We start from the raw sequence: 20,726 nt of genomic DNA on the forward strand, positions 1-20,726 counted from the left end.
CAGAGAGAGAGAGAGAGAGAGAGAGAGAGAGAGAGAGAGAGAGAGAGAGAGAGAGAGAGTTTCAAAATTATACTCCTCCTCTGTGTTCCATCTGCTATTCCTTTGTGTTTGCAGGAAGTGGTGTGCAATACCATACCTAGGACAGATACCTCAGAGTGTAGCCAAAACACTGAAATCCTGCAATAATGGATTTCTTACTGTGTGAGGAATATCACTGTCTGCCATGTTTTCAGTAGTAAGATAAGGCCAAATTATTAGCCAACAGTGGGGTACACAGAATTACTTGCCTTGATGGCAGAGACATAGCAACTACATTTGCTGAGCATGTATTGAAGGAAGGCCACAGCTGCCAGCCACAGTCCCATGCAACCCTGCCCCCCCCCTCCCCCCCCCCCCCCCCCCCCACACACACACACAAAATGTGTTGGAAACCCTGGAAATTGACAAACATCTAGCCCACAGCCCTGATATAATATTAAATAACCAAGTAATAGCTCAACACTTCCTCTTCTAAACTTCACCCGATCTTCATTTTTCCAATTATTTGCATATTGTCTGGTCCATTCTATTTCTCCATTTTTCCTGTATTTATTTTATTCTGATCATCTATTTACTCCAAGTATGCTGTTGTTAAATGGTCAATTTTCTCTTTTTACTCTGTTTCTGTATTGCCTTCCATATGTAATACCTCATGAAGGTATTCTTCTGTACTCTTGTCGCATACTAATTTTATTTTATAGGGATTGTAATTTAATTTAAATTGTTGTATAGGCACTGTTTATTTGAGTTTAGTGTTAATCTTTTTCATTTGTTTTCTTTGTATTTATTTACTGCTTAGCTTTGATATTTTTAATTGCATTACCACTGCACTGTCAAGATGAAATTTACTCTGTATTCATAACTCACTCTTGACTGTAACATTTTTGCAATGTTCACGATACTGCACCTTCTTTGATTACAATACTCAGTCTGATGATGGCCTTGTAATCTGAAAACCACCTAAGTAAAATAACACTATAGAACACACAAAATATGTGCTTTTCACTTAGATCATTTCATTAGTTAACATACTAAGACATAAATTTTTAGTTTCAGAGGCTGAACAATGGCTGTCAGAAGATTGGAACCCTGTGTGCAGTTGCCTCTTGATGAGAAGACTTTAAAAGAAGTAGTGACATCTGCACGGGACTGGGCTCTGATGCATGGTAAAACAGAATACAAGATAGAACAAAATTTACCTCTGTGCAGAACATAGAATAAGCAATCCTATGATCCTTTTTGTGCTCCCATTTGCAATTCCTCTTAGATCCCACGTAGGGAGATTCAGGTACTAATTGCTGTATGCCGTTCGTATGTTGGCTGTGTACAGATTTAACACACCTAAGTGGAAGGAGGTGATGAATAATAGCATTGGCTGTGTACTACTTACTTGCTTTGCAGTTTATTATTCCCTGATAGTTCTAAGTAGTCATGGACAGAAGAAAGGGGCTTGTTCATAACAATGGCAAGAAATTCCTCTCTGGTTAGAAACACACACAATTAAGTGCTCCACAAGGTTCAGTATTATTGCCACCACTATTGAATATTATATTGTATTAATGATGTGCCAGGCAAGGTGCAGTCTAAAACCATTCTCAATGCAGATGACTCAACAATAATTTTCTGCCCTAAAGTTGAGCAAAGTGTTACTCTACCATACTGAGCAGAAACTTGGGGAACTAGACATGGATGAAAAATAGTAGTTTGAAACTAAACTGTGCAAAAACATAAATTGCTTTTTGCCACAAAACAATCATCAGCACAATGTAGACGTGAAATAAATTATATGAGCAAAAAACTGGACACCGGAAACAGTGTCAAACCAATAAACCTCCAATTCCTTAAAAAATTGAACTTGCATAGGGCAAATGAAAGTGGCCTGAATGAGTGGATACAATTTGTGGGAGCGTTATTGGAGGATGAAAAGACTTCGGCTACTTCCAACAGAATGGAGCAACTGCCCATACAGCAGGCTGAATCTCGGAGCACATTTACACAATCTTCAATCCTGACAGAGGTGTTAGCAGAGGTCAGTCTTGTTGCGGTCCTAGCTGGCCATCCAAGTTACCTGATCTGTCAGTGTGTGATTACTTTATGGTGGGGGAGCCTCAACTCTAAGGTGTATCACAACAACCCTAACAGTCTTCAAGAATGGCAATGGAACATTTCAGATGAAATTGCAGCAATTCCAGCAGTCCAGCCTCGATCTGCCTTCAGCAGCTTCCTGACCAGAGCCCAAAAGTTCCAGGAGATGAATGGTGGTAACTTTTAACATCTGCTATAGCCAGGTTAGCACTATATTTCCTACACTTTGCTGTGTTTCTTTGTACCCTGGAACTGTGTTCTCCGGGTCACTTTTATTTGCCCCACTCTGGATAAAGCAGCTTCAAAACTATGATTACTTTATAAATGAGTCAGTGTGTGAAGTATTTGATGTTAAGCATGCAAGTGAGGAAAGTTTAGAAAAGGTTTGAAATTGTGTATTAAGTTTGTTGGAAGCCACTAATTGTTCTCATTTTCAAGTATCAAAAGAATATAGTTTGGGTATTTGCTCATGATGAGTTACAGTGCCTCAAGGTGTGCACAGTCGGTTTCTAACAGCAGTAATTGTCTTACTATCTTAAACCTTGAACATAATACCCACTTAGAGTAATCATGAGGGCATTGTAAATGTTTATTTTCAGTCAGTAGGGTCAAGAGAAATGTTCGATATCTGCTGTTGGCCTTGGTCAGTGATGTAATGTTAGTGACTGCTGTCATGATGCCTTTTGGTGCATATATTCAGTTACATTGTTTGTTGGCAAAGCCAATGAATTTGAAAGCAATTAGGTTGGATGTGACAATTTGGTTGTGGAGAAGCCAGCAACTCTGATACTAAAAAAAAAAAAAGACCTAGCTGTTGTGACAGACTGATCTGTACATTAGCCCATATGAAGAAGTCGGCAGTAACATCATATTACATGTGCCATATTGTTTACAGCATTTGTCTCATGTTTCCTATGTCAGTGGTCAAAGCCGATGAGTTGTATTGAACATTTCTCTACACCTGAAGTCAGTAATTATATAAAATATTGAAAACGATATTTTTCCCACTGGAAGCTGTTAGAGAGGCAACCAGCAACTGGTATGATGCACCATGAACTATGAACTGTGTTTACCATTTAGTAATAGAGGTTTCTTGGTGTATTAGTAAATAGCAAATATCACGTGATGTTATCCTAAACTTGTCAGACTTTGCCATTACATGTTGCTTGATGATATTGAACTGCAGCATACAGTGTCCTTTGAAAACTGTATTACCTTCTCTTTTCTTTGCCACATAATCCAGCACTCTTTTATTGTTCAGTTTAGGGTATCTTTTCAAGAGCTTGTCATATGTGTTGAAATCTCTGATGTGATAATCATAATAAACATTGTCTGGTGTGTTGCCATCATACATTGTGATGACGCTTTAGGTTTTAGAATTCGGTTTCACTGCTTCTGACGCCTCTTCTCGAACTTACAGGGTGGTGTTCCTCATTAACATCATAATAATGTGGTAGTGTTACAGCAGTGTCTGTTTCTAACTGGTGATAATATTTTTGATCTACATATTCTACACCAGGACCATCTTCATGAAGAAGAGTTTGTTGTAACTTCATGTCAATCAGTTGCAATACATTTGCAAAGTTGATTACCAATTGCCGACCCATCTGATGCTTCACTACACAAATAACTTCACAACATGCAACATCGCACAAACACTTCACTGTCTCTATTGGTATTGATTGGCATATTGCCGGGCAAAGGCCAAATTCAGTATGGAATACTCAGCGGCCACTGTTGGACGACTGCAGGGGTTTTCAGATAAACTAATATCAGTTGTGCAATAAGAGACCTTTAAAGTGTCCCGCACAGGAATTTGTTGTAAGTGTGTTTGTTTGTTCGAGCCCAAATACTTTCCTTGCGAGTGATAAATGGTAAATTTATGAATTGTGGACATTAGAAGTCCCAGGAAAGATTTTTCTAACTGTGATCACTTGTAGTTTTCACATCAGCTTCAGTTGTCTACCAAACTAAAGTCTGTGACAATATTATGAAAAGGATGGGTTGCTACTCACTATGTTGTGGAAAAGGTGAATTGCAGACGTGCACAGCAAAAAGACTACTAAACAAGCTTTTGTTGTCTACTTTCAGAGGTGGTCATTTGGCCGAAAGCTTACTTGTTCAGTTGTCTTTCTGTTGTCTATCTGCGTCTCAGTTTCTCTAGTATATGGTGAGTATCAATCTATCCTTTCTATAATATTGTCATTATTCCATCCTGGATTTTTCATTATTTGTTTTAAACTAATATCTGTCTTTTATAGTGCGTTAACAGTAATCAGTGTGGGATACCATAACATCTCTGGATGCAATACTGCAAGCACCATATGTAATAACAATTAGTTTTTAGTCATGCTACAAGAAAATGATAAATTTAATTGCTAAATTTGTGCCCATCAGTGGACATTTCAGATATTTCGTAAAAACCTCCATAGCCAAATATGTATTTTCAGTTGAATGTTTGGCTAGTTTATTAATGCACTTTCTTTTAACTCGTGTTTGCGCATGAAATTATTCTGTTTAATGCCCACAGGTGCATGTATGCGTTCCAAGACAAACTATAATGAGGATATTTTACAATTTGCTCCATTTGCTCTCCTACCGTCAGTGTTTCCTAGAAAAGAATTTGAGAGAGCTGTCAATATTCAGCCAATTCTGAATGAATTAATGCATAAAGTAGCTCATGATCATGAGTTCCTTACATCAAGTCTAAAAAGGTGAGCTTTAAATTGTATCCAAACTGTGATTGTATGATAAACCATATATTTGATGATCTTTAATATTTCAGCACATGAAAGTGATTCTCATATTCTAAATGAAGGAAATCATAAAATGAGTGGGAAGATTAATGCTACAATCATAGAAATGAAGTACAATGAATATGCATTGTAATGAATGCTTAAAATGAACATCAGTAAAAGCATATGATAAACGTAGTCGTAATGATGTTAAAGTTTGGAATGAGAGTCGTAAGCAAACTGATGGACATACATTTCAGTTTTTGAGCTACTATAAGTTTACAGAAGAGCAGTAAAACAAGTAAAAAATGTATATTTATTAAGAGAATCATGGAAGACTTATAAATATTATGTTGGTGTAGATTAGTCAACTGCACTTCTAGTCATAGTATTGGTCTGATAACCTGTAGAATATTATTTACTTTTCAGCAAGAATTAGATGCATAAATATTTGAGTCAGGCTTAACAAGCAAATAAAAATGAGATTTAAATGAGCAATGTTCTATGATTTGGCAAGGCCAACTGGTTACCTGGGTGTAGCAGGAACTAATTTGGTCATGTAGCTAGTTACAGTCACTTTCCAATTCAGAGTGGTGTGCACTGTCACCTGCAGTGTGAGCATGAAAGGTGATTGTGGAAAAATACTTTTGCAAGGCAGCCACATCAACTTGCAGTTAACATAATTAATTTACAGACAATTAGAACAAAAAAGGTGATTAGTGCTGATGAAGGTGATTGAGCATGCAGGCAACCATTGACAAGCGAAATTTACGTCTATTTGTGCACATTATGGAAGGAGGGTCACAGTGCCTCAAAATGCTAAGAATGAATATTTTATTGATGATACAGATAACTGCATTTTTAGGCAGAAATTTATGTGACATTAGGAACAATACAAAGGAGTTCTAAATTCGAAAACACTTCTCAGTTCTTGTAGCAAAAAACTGGACTTTCAGGCTAGCAAAATAATTCTGGGTAAAACTGGCTTATTTAGACAAATTGCGGATTTATAGAAACTATGCTGTGAATGAAGTTTGCAAAGTGACAGTTTACAAAGAGTAGAGTCAGGCAATGTTTCATTGTCGGAGTGCAGAGTTTCAGTTCGTGACTTCTCTGTTACTGTAAGAGGAAAGCTTTGGACTAACATGTAGAACTGGGCAGAAAAAAAATAAAAGTACAGAGAGACAAAAAAGCCAAACTTTCAGCATTAATTAAGGAGCACTAATCTTTTCCTCTATAGTCCATTGACAAAATTTTGCTAGAAAATGGTAAATCCTAAAGAACTGGACTGAAATCTTGCAAAGAATAAGATTTGTAGTCATGATATATCTAGGATACAGACAAAAAATAGGAATAGATAATACAAATATTAAAGAAGAACTAAAAGAAAAATATAGACAAAGACTAACAAAAATACTGAAAACAGAATTGACAGCAAGAAACAAGACAAAAGCTATAAATACCTATGGTATACCAATATTGACCTACTCATTTGGAGTAGTGAAATGGAGTAACACACACCTAGAAGCACTCAATACACTTACATGATCACAATGCCACAAATATAGAATACATGACATACATTCAGCAACAGAAAGATTCACATTAAGCAGAAAGGAAGGAGGAAGGGGATTTATCGACATAAAAAACCTACATTATGGGCAGGTAGGCAGTTTAAGAAAATTCTTTCTAGAACGAGCAGAAACTAGCAAAATACATAAAGCAATCACTCATATAAATACATCGGCTACACCATTGCAATTTCGTAACCACTTCTACAACCCTTTAGATCACATAACATCAACAGATATGAAGAAAGTAAATTGGGAAAAGAAAACACTACATGGCAAGCACCCATATCATCTAACACAGCCACACATAGATCAAGACGCATCCAACACATGGCTAAGAAAAGGCAATATATACAGTGAGACGGAAGGATTCATGATTGCAATACAGGATCAAACAATAAACACCAGATATTACAGCAAGCATATTATTAAAGATCCCAATACAACAACAGATAAATGCAGACTTTGCAAACAACAAATAGAAACAGTAGATCACATCACAAGCGGATGTACAATACTAGCAAATACAGAATACCCCAGAAGACATGACAATGTAGCAAAAAAATACATCAACAACTTGCCATACAACATAAACTAATAATACAACACGTTCCCACATACAAGTATGCATCACAAAATGTACTGGAGAATGATGAATACAAATTATACTGGAACAGAACCATTGTAACAGATAAAACAACACCACATAACAAACCTGACATCATACTCACCAATAAAAAGAAGAAATTAACACAACTAATCGAAATATCCATACCCAATACAACAAATATACAGAAGAAAACAGGAGAAAAAATTGAAAAATACATCGAGGAAGTCAAGGACATGTGGCATCAGGATAAAGTTGACATCATACCAATTACACTATCAACTACAGGAGTCATACCACACAGTATCCACCAGTACATCAACGCAATAAAGCTACATCCAAACGTATATATACAACTACAGAAATCTGTAATTATTGATACATGTTCAATTACCCAAAAGTTCATAAATGCAATGTAACATATACCGTACGGTTAAAAGGAAGTCACGCTTGATCAAGGTCCGCATCACTTTCCATTTTTAACCAGACATAACGTCTGAGACAGGAAAGAGAAATAATAATAATGTTCATGCTCCTGCTCTGTTTATTTCTGTTGCTTGTTTTCTCCTCCATCAGGTGTCTCCCCAAGTATTATGTAATGGAATGCCTCCTAGATATGGGTGGTTCTGAGAAAATGAAATATTCAGGCGGGCCTTAAATAAATTAGCCCACCAGTAGACAACAGCACTTTCAGTATCGAATACATATGGGGATAAACCCAATACAGTTACAAGCAGACACAGTAAAGATGGCAATCATTGATTTGGCTATCTCACAGCATTGTGGAAAGCAAGGAAAAGTTAGCACATAAATCATCTCACTACAGCAAACTATTTGCATCAATGATGTATCCTCCTGGAACTAAATTTTCCAGAGTTAAAATAATCCCCCATTCTGATCACCAGGCGAGACATCGCAGATGTGTTTGATAATAGAAACGAAGCAAAAATAAAGTTACAGCAAAAAAAAAAAAAAAAAAAGGTTGGAAATGATGTGTGATAATTAGTGAAAACTACAAAGCAAAAAAGGTGCACACGCCCATATAAAAAAGCATTATGTAAAACAAAAACACAATAATTAGTCCATTCCAACAAGCGAAGGATTCCTACAGAACATGAGCATATAGCTTAAAAATGCAAAAAGTGTATTGAAGAATTGTGTTACAAGCTAGAATAGTTAAGTGAATTAAAATAAGAAGAAAAAGTAAAACAAATGGAATGATACCGGAAATTACAGAATATTAATTTTAAAAAAAGCCTTAAATTACTGGAAAGAAAAAGCTAGTGGTATTGATAACATCCCTTCAGAAGACTTAAGAAAAGTATCATGATTATGGTTTTGAAGCACAACAGAGCAGCTACATGTGAAGATCACAAGATTTTGAATATACCCATTGATAATATTAAGAAGAATAATATGGTCAACAGAAAACTTTATATAGCTTTTGTAGACCTAAGTAAAGCATTAAACACTACAACTGGAGCAGAATTATGGAAATTCTAATAATGACTAAAGTAGACTACAGGGACAGAAAAATAATTAAAGAACTATACAAAGAATAAAAACAGTTGTGGGAAATTCACAAAAAGAAACTAGAATTCTGAAAGGTGTCAGGCAGGGATGCAGTCTGTCTCCATCCCTATTCAACATCAACATAGAACATGCAATAAATGAGCATGCAATAAGAGTGCAACAAATACTGTATAGGTATCAAAACAAATGGAGATAGAAAACAAATAACTATGTTTATGAGTGGCATAGTTTGATAGCTCCAGATGAAGGAATTCTCCACAGAATCTGATTTTGGATACAGTACTGAGGGATGAGTACAAAATGGAAATAAATAAAAGAAATAGTACTGTTGTATGTATTGTGTATGTCTGTTCTTTTGGAAATGTCCAAAAGAACAGATCACACACATTCTTGATTCCCATGGCTGTATATGTGAAGATGAAAATGAATTACTGGTGTCAGTCACATGAGGGCATTGACATAATTCAATTATAAATGAAAATATGTGCTGGACAGGGACTCAAACCCAGATTTCCTGGTTGATGACATTGGCTATCTGAGCACAACTCCCATGCTATTTCTCAACATGTCGCACACTACTTCCATAGTGCCTTCTTCTCCACCACCCCCATCACTCACAGCATTTTAGCTGGGTTCCCACAAGAGGGCTACCATAGGTTGCATCCACACTGAAAATTTATCGTGAATTGCCATCATAACATAGATAGTAGATCAATTTCACTTTTATTTTGTATGTAGGTGGTGTAGGCAAAAAGTAATGGGAATTTTTTTTAATTTCGTGGGCTTTATAATTCAGTTTTCAATTTTTTTTATTTTGTTGGTACATGTGTTCCTGAGGTATGATTGCATTTTCACCTTGTTTTGCATATTTGTTCACTGCTGACAGTTGAAAATTTTATATATGTTTTCGAGTGCTTGCCAAATTTTTACTTTCAAAAAAGGATCAAAGAATTTGCAGTAAATTTTGCTTGAAAAATGGAATAAATTGTGGCATCACATTTGAAATGGTTACTGGCTTTTGGCAAAACTGCTATGATTAAGACAAGAGTGTGAGTGGTGTAAATGTTTCAAAGGGGGTCAAGAAGACGTTGAAGATGACCACCTTGGACACCCGCAATGATCACAGTGTGGAAGAAGTAAAGAAAATAGTTCTGGAAAATTGCCAAATCCCCATCAGAGATTCTGCTGATAATGTCGGCATATCTTTTGGCTCATGCCAAGAAATTTTCTGGATGTTTTGGGCATGAAACATGTAGCAGCAAAGTTTGTTCTGAAATTGTTGAATTTTGTCCAAAAATGTCATTGCATAGGCGCCACTCAGAAATTGCTGAATGAAGTGTACAATCATCCAGACCTTTGAAAGAAAGTTATAACAGGTATTGAAACATGGATAAATGGGTATGACATCGAAACCAAGACCCAGTCACGCCTTTGAAAACTGCCTGATGAGCAAAAATGGAAAAAAATTCAACAAGTTTGATTACATGTGAAGATTACAATGGGATAGTGCATCTTGAGTTCCTGCCTTATGGTCATGTAAGGAATATGTGAAGCAGTCCGAAGAAAACAACACATGTTGTGGAAAAACCACTCATGGAAATTGCATCACAATAGTCCTTTTGCTCACACCTCATTGCTTCTTGGTAATTTTTTTTTGTTTTTTTTTTTTTGTTTTCGGGGGGGGGGGGGGGGGTGGTTGTTTGTTCCACCAGCCACTGTATTCAATGGACATGGCCCCACTGTGGCTTCTTTCCATTCATAGGGCTGAAGAGAACCATGAAAGGATTTTGTTTTGGCATCATTGCTGAGATAAAAACAGAATTGTTAGAGAAGGTGAACACCATAACAAAAAGTGTATTCTAGAAGTGCTTCCAAGATTTGAAAAAGTGCTGGCACAACTGTATTATACCTGAGGGGGATTACTTTAAGGGACAAAGTTGATGTTGATGAATAAATAAAGATTCTTTAAGAAAAACAAAAATTCCTGTTACTTTTTGAACACACCTCTTATATCCGCATGGGATCGTGTACGTGTGGGGTCTGTTCTTTCAGACAAGTCCAAAAGAACAGACACCACATTTATAATAGTAGTATCTCCCCTATGCCAGATGATTCATGATAAATCTTTAGTGTGAATGCACCCTAAGTCCATCCTCTTGTGGGAGTTCAGCTAAAATTTGTTGAGCTTTGGGAATGATGAACGGGGGGCACTACGGAAGTAGTGTGTGCAAGTTGAGAATTCAAATCGGATGGGAATTGTGCTTGGACAGCTGAGGCCATCAAGGCATCTGATCGCATCAGGCAGGAAATCAGAGTTCAGGTCCCAGTCTGGCACAAACTTTCACTCGTCGCCCTTAAATTATTTCAATGCGCTCATGCAGCTGAGGTTGGTAATTCACTTTCAGAAATATTAGTGTCCTCAAAGAAATCAAAACAACTTAATGCTAGAGGAAATAAATAAAACAAATAAGATACATGAGTATTTAAGAAGTGAGATAACTGAAGATTGAAGAAACAGACAAGACATAAAACAAAAAATTAGAGAAGAAAAATCAAAGTTTATGAATGAAACAAAAATGCTTTGTTTCAACAACAATATTGAAGTTAGGTAAATTATAGTAAAATTCCTGTTAAAGATAAAGTGTACAGTTAATCAGGATGTCTTGCAAAGATTTGGTCATTTACGAGAACAATAATGGAAAGATTGTGTGGGTGTATATTGGTCACACAATACGAGGTAACCAGTTCCTTGTAAAAGTCCAAGAAAGAACATTGCAAGGAAATGTAGCCTGAGGAAGACTACAACTGGCATTATAAAAGGAAGCTACATAAACTTCTGGGGACTCCAGTTATGCAGAAATGAAGAAGTTAGCTTCTATTAGATCCAGATGGAGAATCCCAAACATTTAAAAGATAGAAGAAGAAGAAGAAAAAGCCAAAAGTTTAATACATTTGTGTTTTGTCATTTCTTTTGTTGTTCAACTTCCACTTCCTTTTCTCGCCAAACCAACTTTTTTTTATTTACATTGTCTTTATAAGATTACACTCTTTTGATAATATCACTGTTCCATTTATACAGTTATTTACTTATGACTATATGAGCTATATAGATCCTTCCACTCTTTACTATTTTCCCTGAACTCTGAAGGTGGGAGCTTGGACTCCAAACACATCATTGCACCTCTGTACCCTCCTAGACTCAATCTATGTTAACATATCTTCCTACAATTATAGTTTTATTTAGTTGGATAGGTAAAAAATCTACTCACCAAGCGGCAGCAGAACACACACATAAAAGACTGTTGTGATTGGCAAGCTTTTGGAGCCAGTTGCTCCTCCTTCAGGCAGAAGGGTTGAAGGGGAAGGAAGCAGGGTGAAGGAAAAGGACTGGAGAAGTCTAGGAAAAGGGGTAGATTTCACAAAGTCATCTCAGAACCGCAGGTCACGGGAGATGTACCGTACAGGATGAGAAGGAAGAAGGAGCCACTGGCTCCAAAAGATTGCTAATCACAACAGTCTTTTATGTGTGTGTTCTGCCGTCTATCCAATTAAATAATTTTATCAATAATTGATTGTTTTCACAGTTATAGTGTATAGCTCTTCATTACAATCTTCTTCTCACTTACAGCACTATAGAAGTAGATGAATTCACAGGAAATATGTTCAAGATTTATGAAACTGTTTATAATGAAGGTTTTGCTCAGGTATGTTACACCCTTGTATGACATCAGCTTTTATAAGAAATTGCATTTGTACATATACTTTTTATAAATTGCTTTATTGTGCACATTTTATTTGAATGGCACTTATAATATGCCCTGGAAGCAAGTGGACTTTACCTTTTGTAAAATATTTTAGTCTTGTGGTGCTGTTCAGTAAGTAGTAACTAATCATGTAAGTGGCATTCTTCCCACGTAATGGTCTGTATTTGCTGGTGACTGATGAAGTTTGCTTCCTTTCTCTTCATTTCTATGGTTTGTGTGTTTTGCGTTACCTTGTCTTACTTTGTAGGGTGACTTTATTGTGGATATGATCAGTGTTTTTGTAATCACTTTATTACAGTAACTTACTACACTGAGACTAACGCAGACAGATGATATGTGCACAATGGGGTTTATTTTTCTTTTTAAAGTAAAATGTGTTTGCTATACCAATGGGTAATGGCTTTGCACATACACAGGGATGAAATGACACATTAATTGCACACCTGGGGGATCTAGTGCTTATGACAGCTAAGTTTGGGTCTGTAGCATATTGCAGTTTGGCATCATTGATGATACTTTGTAAATATGTTATATACCTTTGTTGAAATCCAAGGTAGTAATATTTTGACAGAAGAAAACATTATATGGAAGGCAGACTATATGTATAACGTATAACTATATGTATAATTGTATTTATTGACATCAGAAGGAGACAGATTTTTGAAAAATCTAAATATTTACTTGTGTGTGGATCTGATACCCTGATCAGACCCAATAAGCAATAGTAACAGATGAGGTGAAAGTAAAGTAAACTTTTAAATATCAAGTAGAAAATGCTATACATAAATAATGTATATGTTGGCATAAACACATGCATGTTAGTCAAGAAGTTCAGACAGGTTGTTTAGCAACAAATATTTGAGATCTTTACCTAAGAATGTGTTATTGGGATCCTACACTTCTGAGTAGTAATTGTTCTAAACATTTTATTGTTCCTTGCAATTAGTGACTGTTCCTCCACATAGAAATTATTGCAACTGACTTATTCCTTGAGAGACAGCTTGCGTTCATGTTTCCACAACTTCTCAGAGTGAAAGAGTGAACATATGACTATTCAGTTGTGTAATACTTGCACTGAAAAATTCATTTGTCCTTAAACTGCAGTAGCAGATATATTAATGACACTATAGTAACTGGCATGATTGGATTCCGATGCTTCACTCCTATCATATCTTCTTTCATTAAAACCACATAAGTCTGGCATTCAGTTTTCAGGCAGTCCTAAGATATTTTTTTTTTCCTGTCACATCACTTTTTTTTTACTTCTGCCAGTGATTTTTTAATGTGAAATGTGTGAATCTGCACTATGGTTCAGAGTCTACTAAACACAAACCCATTCGACAGTTTAAAGATTGGTGAAAGATAACTCAAAGACGACCATGCCTAGTAAATTTATGTGGTGTTCAAATGTGCATTCAAGTTGAGGATAGATTTACTTTAAAATTCTTAACTTCTTTTCCAGTTTCAAATATACAATAAAATTTAGTTTTTTTACAGCTTTGCTCGTCTTAAATTATTTCATTAAATCTATCTTTGCTTGTAGTTGATCATTTGTAATTTGAAGCCAGTTCTGCTGCCTGGAAAAGATATTTAACTGCAGTAGCATTCTTTCGGTTTACAGTTGTTTGTGAATTATTATTTTAAGTTCATTTCCAAGCAGCAGGTTCATTTTGACTATAAATCGCTCTACTGCCATATAAAAATTTTCTTTTGCTCCTTCTTTCCCAGATATTCGCCTGTAACAAGGGTACACATTATTGCATAGCTTCCATTGCCCTATTCCAGATACAGAACATTTCTTGGCCTAATATGTGATAATTACTCTCCCCTTCTTTTTGTTAAAAAGAAATTGAATAAAAGGCATTTGCTCCATTATAAAATTGACGGATACATACATAGTCTTTTGCACAATTGGACACTTCAGAAAAAAAAATGAAATAAAAAAAAACACCACTCCATGACTGTGCCCATAGGTACTAGGAATAGTATGCGCATACTGAAGGATTGCAGTATTAGTGATTCCTTTGTAATGGTCATTGGTGGTCACATGGTACTCAGGAGGCCTGTTTTGACTCTACATGCAATAAATATGCTGGTTTGGTGGTGAACAATGTTTGAAACAGTCACTGTAGGATACAAGCATGCCCCACTGCCCAGTAAGTACTATTGTCAAACACATTCAGACATTTGAAAGGGATAACGTTGTGGGCCTACAGGAAAAATACTTGCTGTGTTTCCATTTCCCAAAAAAGATAAGTTTCATGGAAAATCACTGCAAACACATAGCGAGACACTGTTCACAGCTGTTGAGACTGTTAAAAATTGTTGGGGAACAGGTACACTAAGGGCACACTATAGGGGATTTAAAACAGCTGCCAGAGCCATGTGCCCTGAACACACAAAAGAGAGCAAAGAAAAAGGAGAGAGTGGGGATATGATGATAGTGGTATGTTGCTTTTGAAGGGCAGTTGAAATCACAAATAGTCGGAAATGTATCATTTACAGTAGTTACTGTTTAAATGTACTAATTAATTAAATTTAAGTAAACATAACTAAATTGAATATATTACTTTCACACTTATGAATTCAACTGATAAATATATTTAAATATTATAATTAATAGTTTAACTTGGTGAGGAATAAAAAAAGAAGGAAATTATGGTAGAGCAAAAATCGAACCCAAGACAGCAAATTGATACTCAGTGCAGTAGACTACTGCGCTATGCCACTTACTTGATCCTTGTTGCTCAGAAATACTTCACATTGTACTTGAAAATCTTTACAGTGTGGTTTTTCTTCCTCCTATGGCCCACTCAGATGAGAAATTCCAGGTACTTGAAAGGGCTCTCTGCTTCTACTCAAGCAGTTTGAACAAAATTGGCGAGCAACACTACAATCCAGTCCCACTGTAAACAATGTTCTTGAACGTGAGATGAAGTGCACAAAGCTAGGATGCCAGTGTTCTTTAGCCATATAAATTTGTGGTAACGGAATATCTTCCATGCTTCTAATGAATTGAATCACCATTCAGATCCTGGCCATCAGGTCAGCCTTTTGGAAATAGCGGTTGTGGAATTGGTGACAGTGTGTGCAGTAAGCAACGTAATATACTAGGATGAGAGCTTCCATTCTAATAATCCAGGGAGACCTAAAAAAAATGTCTCTGAGGACAATGTTTGATGGATTGCAAAAAAACATAATAAAGCGAAGTGTGCATAAATAAAGATGATACAACAGTAGAGATCACATTTGGGATATTATTCTACTGTAATATTACACAGAGGAATGATTAAAAAACCTACTACAGTAACTCAGAACAATATGTGACCTGGTACGAAAGTGAGAGGTTTGTTGCCAGACACAGATTACTCAGAGACGATATTATTACTAAGTAGTGACACTAAAATTGCCTTATGAAACACCAGTTTATGTGGGGGCAGAGTATTCCAAGTACGAATTGAATATAATCTACCTAAACATTATATACCATGGTACTAGTAGCACGACAGGATGGCCGCATTGGGAGATACTTTGCAAAAATGGGTTACCTTGATATTGTTGTTGGTGTGGTCTTCAATCCAGAGACTGATTTGATGCAGCTCTCCGTACTACTCTATCCTGTGCAAGCCTCTTCATCTTTGAATAACTCCTGCAACCTACATCCTTCTGAATCTGCTTAGTGTATTCATCTCTTGGTCTCCATGTACAATTTTTATCCACCACACTTCCCTCCAATACTAAACTGGTGAGCCCTTGACTCCTCAGAACGTGTCCTACCAGCTGATCTCTTCTTTCAGTCAAGTTGTGCCACAAATTCCTCTTCTCCCCAATTCTATCCAGTACCACCTCATTAGTTACATGATCTACCCATCTAATATTCAGCATTCTTCTGTAGCATTTTGAAAGCTTCTATTCTCTTCTTGTCTAAACTATTTATCGTTCGTGTTTCACCTCCATACATGGCTACACTCCATACAAATACTTTCAGAAACATCTTCCTGGCATTTAAATCTATACTCGATGTTAACAAATTTATCTTCTTCAGAAACGCTTTACTTGCCATAGCCAGTCTACATTTTATATCCTCCCTACTTAGACCATCATCAGTTATTTTGCTTTCCAAATAGCAAAACTCATTTACTACTTTAAGTGTCTCATTCCTAATCTGATTCCCTCAACATCACCTGATTTAATTCAACTACATTCCATTATCCTTGTTTTGCTCTTGTTGATGTTCGTCTTATGTCTTCCTTTCAAGACACTGCCCATTCCATTCAGCTGCTCTTCCAGGTCCTTTGCTGTTTCTGACAAAATTACAATGTTACCAGCAAACCTCAAAGTTTTTATTTCTTCTCCATGGATTTTAATTCCTACTCTGAATTTTTCTTTTGTTTCCTTTACTGCTTGATCGATATACTTAGGAGATAGGCTACAACGGTGTCTCATTCCCTTCTCAATCACTGCTTCCCTTTTGATGCCCTCCAACTCTTATAACTGCCATCTAGTTTCTGTACAAATTGTAAATAGCCTTTTGCCCCCTGTATTTTACCCCTTCCACCTTCAGAATTTGAAAGATAGTATTCCAGTCAGCATTTTCAAAAGCTCTCTCTAAGTCTACAAATGCTAGAAACATAGGTTTGCCTTTCCTTAACCTATTGTGTAAGATAAGTTGTAGGGTCAGTACTGCCTTGCATGTTCCAACATTTCTACAGACTCCAAACTGATCTTCTCTGAGGTCGGCTTCTGCCAGTTTTTACATTCTTCTGCAAAGATTTTGTGTTAGTATTTTGCAGCCATGACTTTAAACTGATAGTTCAGTAATTTTCACACCTGTCAACACCTGCTTTCTTTGGGATTGGAATTATTGTATTCTTCTTGAAGTATGAGGGTATTTTGCCTGTCTCGTACATCTTGCTCATGAGATGGAAGAGTTTTGTCATGGCAGGCTCTCCCAAAGCAATCAGTAGTTCTATTGAAATGTTGTCTACTCCCTGGGGCCTTGTTTCGACGTAGGTCTTTCAGTGCTCTGTCAGATTCTTCATGCAGTATCATATCTCCCATTTCATCTTCATCTACGTCCTCTTCCATTTCCATAATATTGCCTCAAGTACATCACCCGCTCTATATTCTCATTCCACCTTTCTGCTTTCCCTTGTTTGCTTAGGACTGGTTTTCCATCTGCGCTCTTGATAATCATACAGGTGGTTCTCTTTTCTCTAAAGGTATCTTTAATTTTCGTATAGGCAGTATTTCTTAGCCATGCTTCTACATTCGTACATTTGTCCTCTAACCATCCCTGCCTAGCCATTTTGCACTTCCGGTTGATCTCATTTTTTAGACGTTTGTGTTCCTTTTTGCCTGCTTCATTTACTGCTTTTTTATACTTCCTCCTTTCATCAGTTACATTCAGTATCTCTTCTGTTACCCAAGGATTTCTACTAGCCCTCATCTTTTTACGTACTTAACCCTCTGTTTCCTTCACTATTTCATCTCTCAAAGCTACCCATTCTTCTTGTACTATATTTCTTTCCCCTGTTCTTGTCAGTTGTTCTCTAATGCGCTCTCTGAAACTCTCTATAGCCTCTGGTTCTTTCAGTTTATCCAGGTCCCATCTCCTTAAATTCCTACCTTTTTGCAGTTTCTTCATTTTTAGTCTATTGTTCGTAACCAAGAAATTGTGGTCAGAGTCCACAGCTGCCCCTGGAAATGTCTTAAAATTATAACCTGGTTCCTAAATCTGTCTTACTGTGTGGGGGGGCGGGGGGGGGGGGGATGGGATGGAATGGGGTGGTGTGGTGTGGTGTGGTGTTACCTTAATAACTGACTGTAAATAAAGGGTATCTAATACAATACATAAGATTTGGTTGAGGCACCCAATAGTTTCCCTGCGCTGTTAGGTTGCAGTAAATAAGTATTGTAATTGTGAACAACAATGGAAATTGGTGGAAAGAATAATACATAAAATAAGGGAAAGGCAACCAAGTATGTATAACAAAAAGGACACCTACCCATATACACAACCACACAGACACCCAAATGCACACTCCGCTCTGAGACAGACTATTGATTATCAATTATGGGAAGCAGTACATGGGCAGATGAGGTTGGGGGGGGGGGGGGGGGGTAAGAGAATTATGTACGAAGCAAGGAATGGGTAGCAGGATAGTGTGAGGTAGGTATTTTGGCAGGTGATTTGTGGGTACAAAACAAGAAGAAAGGAGTTTAGGGGGTAGAACATGAGAGAAAGACAGAGAGAGAGAGAGAGAGAGAGAGAGAGAGAGAGAGAGAGAGAGAGAGAGAGAGCATCCACATGCAGGGGGGATGGAGGAAGAGTGGTGGGAGAAGGCAGTGCACAGTCTGGATGGAGGAGGAATTGTGTGGGCAGAAGAGAGAAGCCAAAGGTGAGGCAGTGAAAAATAGGTTAGCAGAGGTTTAGGCCAAGGGATTACGAAAGTGGTGTAGTGGAGAGAGACTTCCAACCTGCATAGCTCAGAGAAACTAGTGTTGGAAGGGAGTATCCAAATGAATCACATTGCGAAGCAGCTGTAGAAGTCATTTTTCTGTCAAATAATCTCTTCCTTACAACCTTGCCACTCACGGATACTGCATCACGATGGAAAAGAGGAATTGTTGAAATGTTGTTATTGATAGACAGTGTCATATCCAGCTCATCCATGCACAGGTCAGCAATGCCATGCCAATGCCTCTAACACTAGTAAACCTGTCAACCAACAACTGTCCAGCACTTCTTTGATCGTCTAGTATCACCCTGGCCTAAAAAACTCAACTACACCTTTCTTTAGGGCTCTTCATGCCCTGAGATGAGGTACATTCTACCCAAAATCCTACTATAACCCAATAACCCAAACTAGTATTCCACCAACCAACCAACCAACCTACAGAATATCATTTTTCATCCCTATTTCAATTTTGCACCGCATGAGTAATGTCCTTGTGGCAAAGCCAGGTGCAAGGCATGTTTCATATCCCACCTGCCACCTCCTACTACCACAAACCAGTGACAGGCATTTCTTACCCAATAAAAGGCTATACCCAGGCCGGTGGAACATGTCACTTGACAGCTTGCGTGTGGTTGGCTACACTGCAGATTGCGAGGTTGCAATAGCTGCCACCGCACACGCCCACAACCCTGAAGTATGTTTTGTAAATGTAAGCTACAATCAACATTTATACGTAAGTGCAACAAAGTACATTTTTCTAACAATGGAGAGGACGACGACGGAGACTAAGCGTTTGATAGTATATTAAACTGGGAAATAAAAACACCCGAAGTTAATGACAATATCTACGAAAATTCGTTCATTCCAAATTGTTACAGTAATGGCTGCATGTAAAAGGTTGTATAATAATGTAATCTAAGCATACCAAATAACACGCTATCCACACTCATAGAAAGAAATAAAGCAAAACATGCATAGCTTACCTGATTGCAGAGAGAAAAAGAATTAATTCTGTATACATTTACACTCACCAATTTACGATATCAGTGGCGCAATTCCATCCAATTCTCCTTCACTGTCATCGGAATTGGCGCCAAAACTGTTGTCTTAGTCATCATCATCATTAAGAGAAATCATTGATTGTTCATTTTCATTTATAATGCCATCTATAGTCTGTGCTTCTCTTTTTAGTTTAGCACCATGGTCTACTTTTTTCCTCCATGAGGTAGTGTCTACAGTAGCAAGATCTTCAAGTAGCAGTCTTTCCACTTCTGTTATAGTAAAAGTATTGTTATTACTTCTAATGTATGCCTTGACTTCACTCCAAACCAATTCAGTTGGATTAAAATGACAGTGATAAGGTGGTAGCCTAATTACCAGGTGACCCTGTTTGCTTGCAATTTCATCTACAATCTATTTAGGCGTCACAGACTTAATTTGTTACACAAGCAAGTATAACAGCAGCTTTGTCATGCTCATGTCCGCAGCAATGTCTCTCGCCTGCAACCACTGCACCATAATTTCTTTATGGTCACTAGTGGTTGGAGTTTTATCTAAAATCATGGAGTGGTACGGTGCATTGTCCATCACAAAAACTGTCGGAACGCTAAACTGGAGCAACAAATTCTTAAACCACTGTAAGAACCATGGGTGGTCCATATTCTCATGATAGTCACCGGTTTTTTTTCGATCGAAAATCTAGAAGTCCTTCAGGTACAAAGCCGTTTGAAGATCCTGCGTGGGCCACAATTAATCGGGATCCTCTTCCTGTTGGCTGATGACCGCTGCTATTCGGAATATCATCTGTCCAGCATTTCTCAACTGATTCTCCAGCGTTGACCCAGGTTTCATCTAACCATATGACTGAGTGTATGTCCTTTCCTACAATTTTGTGTAAGAAAATGGTACGAGCTGCAACGACGTGAGCTTTT

At 37.3% G+C, this 20,726-nt stretch overlaps 1 protein-coding gene across 1 annotated transcript in view; it reads left to right on the forward strand.

Annotated features, from left to right (window-relative positions):
• Window positions 1-20,726, forward strand: part of LOC124802491 (glutathione synthetase-like) — a 138,191-nt gene that overhangs the window by 18,867 nt on the left and 98,598 nt on the right. The window contains exons 2-4 of the mRNA XM_047263306.1: window positions 1,090-1,205; window positions 4,655-4,838; window positions 12,199-12,274. Of these exons, the coding sequence (XP_047119262.1) occupies window positions 1,106-1,205; window positions 4,655-4,838; window positions 12,199-12,274 (360 nt within the window). The 5' untranslated portion in view covers window positions 1,090-1,105. The remainder of the gene's footprint in view (window positions 1-1,089; window positions 1,206-4,654; window positions 4,839-12,198; window positions 12,275-20,726) is intronic.

Source organism: Schistocerca piceifrons, chromosome 6, assembly GCF_021461385.2.
Source record: "Schistocerca piceifrons isolate TAMUIC-IGC-003096 chromosome 6, iqSchPice1.1, whole genome shotgun sequence".
In the NCBI taxonomy this organism is placed as follows: domain Eukaryota; kingdom Metazoa; phylum Arthropoda; class Insecta; order Orthoptera; family Acrididae; genus Schistocerca; species Schistocerca piceifrons.